Source organism: Bison bison, unplaced genomic scaffold, assembly GCF_000754665.1.
Source record: "Bison bison bison isolate TAMUID 2011002044 unplaced genomic scaffold, Bison_UMD1.0 scf7180017864304, whole genome shotgun sequence".
NCBI classification, from domain to species: Eukaryota; Metazoa; Chordata; class Mammalia; order Artiodactyla; family Bovidae; genus Bison; species Bison bison.
This window is the reverse complement of record NW_011494876.1, coordinates 15,776,097-15,778,605: the sequence shown is the minus strand read 5'-3', so window position 1 is coordinate 15,778,605 and position 2,509 is coordinate 15,776,097. Positions and strand designations below refer to the sequence as shown.

The 2,509-nt window shown below is 60.3% G+C and overlaps 1 protein-coding gene across 1 annotated transcript in view; it reads right to left on the bottom strand.

Annotated features, from left to right (window-relative positions):
- LOC104997288 overlaps positions 1-1,381 on the bottom strand; it is a 3,795-nt gene extending 2,414 nt beyond the window's left edge. The window contains exon 1 of the mRNA XM_010851956.1: positions 27-1,381. Within this exon, the coding sequence (XP_010850258.1) occupies positions 27-1,381 (1,355 nt within the window). The remainder of the gene's footprint in view (positions 1-26) is intronic.
- Between the last annotated feature and the right edge of the window lie 1,128 nt (positions 1,382-2,509).

The window sequence follows — 2,509 nt, the reverse complement described above, 5'->3', positions numbered from 1 at the left end:
GGTGGGTGGGCATGAGGCCCACCAACACTGCCCGGGAGCCCATGGGATCATGACACAGCAGCCCCATCCTGGTGTTGCCTGTGGCCATGTCAAACACCAGCACACGGTCTTCCACAGCATCCCGTAACTGGCAGGTAGGGGCACTAGAGGCAGGGATCTGCATGGCTTCCCTGGGAGGTACTGGGGCTGGGTTGTGGCCACTTAATTGGCAGGCAGATGGCGGCCTGCTGGAGCAGGGGTTGTTGCAAACATTGAGGGGCTGCTGACTTTGCTGAGTGCTGCGGATCTCCTGGCTGTCCCTCTGGCTCTTGGGGGTTCCTGGGGGCCCTGAGCCTGGTTTGGGGCTGCCTGGCCTAGAGATACCGACCAGGGGCTTCTCCACTTGGTTCTTGGGATGCCTGGGTAACACTGGCCTTTGGGTAACCTCGTGTACCTGGCTCTGGTCCTGGGATTTGTTCAGGGTGGGTGCTGGGGTGGGAGGCTCCTCCTGAGGATGGAAATTCAGTTTGTTCTGGCAGGATGTGACCCCTTTGGAAGAATCCAACTGGACTGGCCACTGGTTGCCATATTTCCCAGGCAAGAGGTCTTGGGACAGGCCCTTGGTGGTGGCTTTGGTATCAGTCAGGTGGTCAGGGTTGCAGGGATAAGATTCTGCTCCTGCCATTGAGATTGGATCCACACCTGGAGTACTGGCCCGGGTTGGAGTTGGCGTTGGAAGAGCCTGAACCGGACCTGGGCCCTTGCCCTGGCTCTGATCATGACCTGGAGCCAGAAAAGGACCTTGGGCTGCAGGTGAGCCATCTTCCCCTAAAGGGATATACGGTAGCCATCGGCTCTTCCTAATGCCCGCTGGGGCAGTCTGCTCCGGGCTGCAGGGGCCTTTGCCCCAGCCTACGAGGACTTTAGCTGGAGCCTTGCCCTCCCCCACCACCTGCACCTGAAGCCGGGAACAGTAGAGTCCATGCTGGGCCGTGTCACTGGAGGCATCACCGCGCGTGTACACCGGTAGGGCCGGGGTCCTGGTCTCCATGACGAGATGTGTTTGGGCTCCCACGAAAGAGCCTGGGAATAAGCTAGTGGAGGGGAGTCTCAGGGTGTCCTGGGAGGCCCTCTCATAGCCACATTGGGAGGTAGCCTCCGTAGGCTCCCGGAGGTGCTGATGACAGGGCTCATGGGTGTGGGCCTGGGAGGCTGAGCCATAGGCCCCATCTGAGTTGGCCTCGGTGGACAATGGCACCTCATGCCTCGAGGATGCGGATCCTGAGTTTATCCATGGTCCCTGGGACCCTCTAACGCCACCCCCCAGCTGCTGGCTGCCAATTGAGGGGTGGCCCTGGGGGCCCGATGGATCAGGGCCCCCCACTTTCTTGGTGACTTCCATAGTCCTGCTCCATGCCCTAGGTGCCCTGCCCCCGCTTCATTGCCATGGCAACCCCACACATCATAGCACCCCCATGACCTGGGGGAGGGTGAGAGAGTGTGGGAAACCAGGGGCCCCACCCCCCTGAGGAATGGGGGCCTGCCCAGGGAATCTTGGGTAATGGGAAGAGCAAGGGATCCCCGTGAAGTCTGGCAACCCTACACTGTCCTCCTCTCTGACAGTCAGGTAGTCACTCTGCCCAGGCCAGCCCAAGAGCGAGGGTAGAGCTCCTAGAGGTGAAGGACCGTATAAGACCAAGGGGAAAAAAGTATAGGCAGGGAAGACACCGAGCGAAGCCCCTGGGTTCCCAGTCTACCTCAGATGCCAGACTTGGCTCTTTTTCCCCATTTCCCACGTGGCAACTTGATGCTTAAACCCTGACCCACGGATGCCGTTCGAAGTGTGTGAGGCCCATGGGGAGAGAGGGGAGGCCAAGCCCCTTCACCACTCAGTCCTGAGAGCCGGAAGTGGGTGAGGGGCCCAGACTCAGGCTCTAACTCCCCTCCCCCATGTTCCCCGGCTCCTGCTCCAGGGACAGACGCTCCTTGGCAGTCTTTCTGCTCCAGATGGTTTTCCTCTGCCTGTGCCTCCCAAAGCCCCCTCCCCAGAGCCACATGTCCTTCAGGCCCAGCCCAGTGTCCCACAGAGGTGGGGATGGGGGTGACATGGGTGGGGGTGGGGCCTCTGCTCAGAACCTTCCAGTCACAGTGTTCTAGCTCTTGTCACATTGTGTGAGCCTCACGCTGGCAGAATACTGGGCGTAGGACACTGGACCAACCAAAGAGCAATTATGTAATGGGGCACAACAGGGACACAGAGGTTAGGGGACTGCCCACGCCGAGGGCACAGGGCTGGTTCCACACTGGGAGTATGGTGGGTGAAGGACTGGGTCCCAGGACCACACACAGTGAGGACATGTGGGACAAAGGACTGGGCTTGGGCAGCACACGCGAAAGGAGGGTATTAGACAGGTGGGCGGTTCCACGCTCCATTTCGTAGATGGCAAACAGAGGGTCCAGGAGGCATGGGACCCTTCTGGCCCACCAGCCCAGGCCCAGTTGAGCCTGGCAGCCATAGAAAACAGGCTCG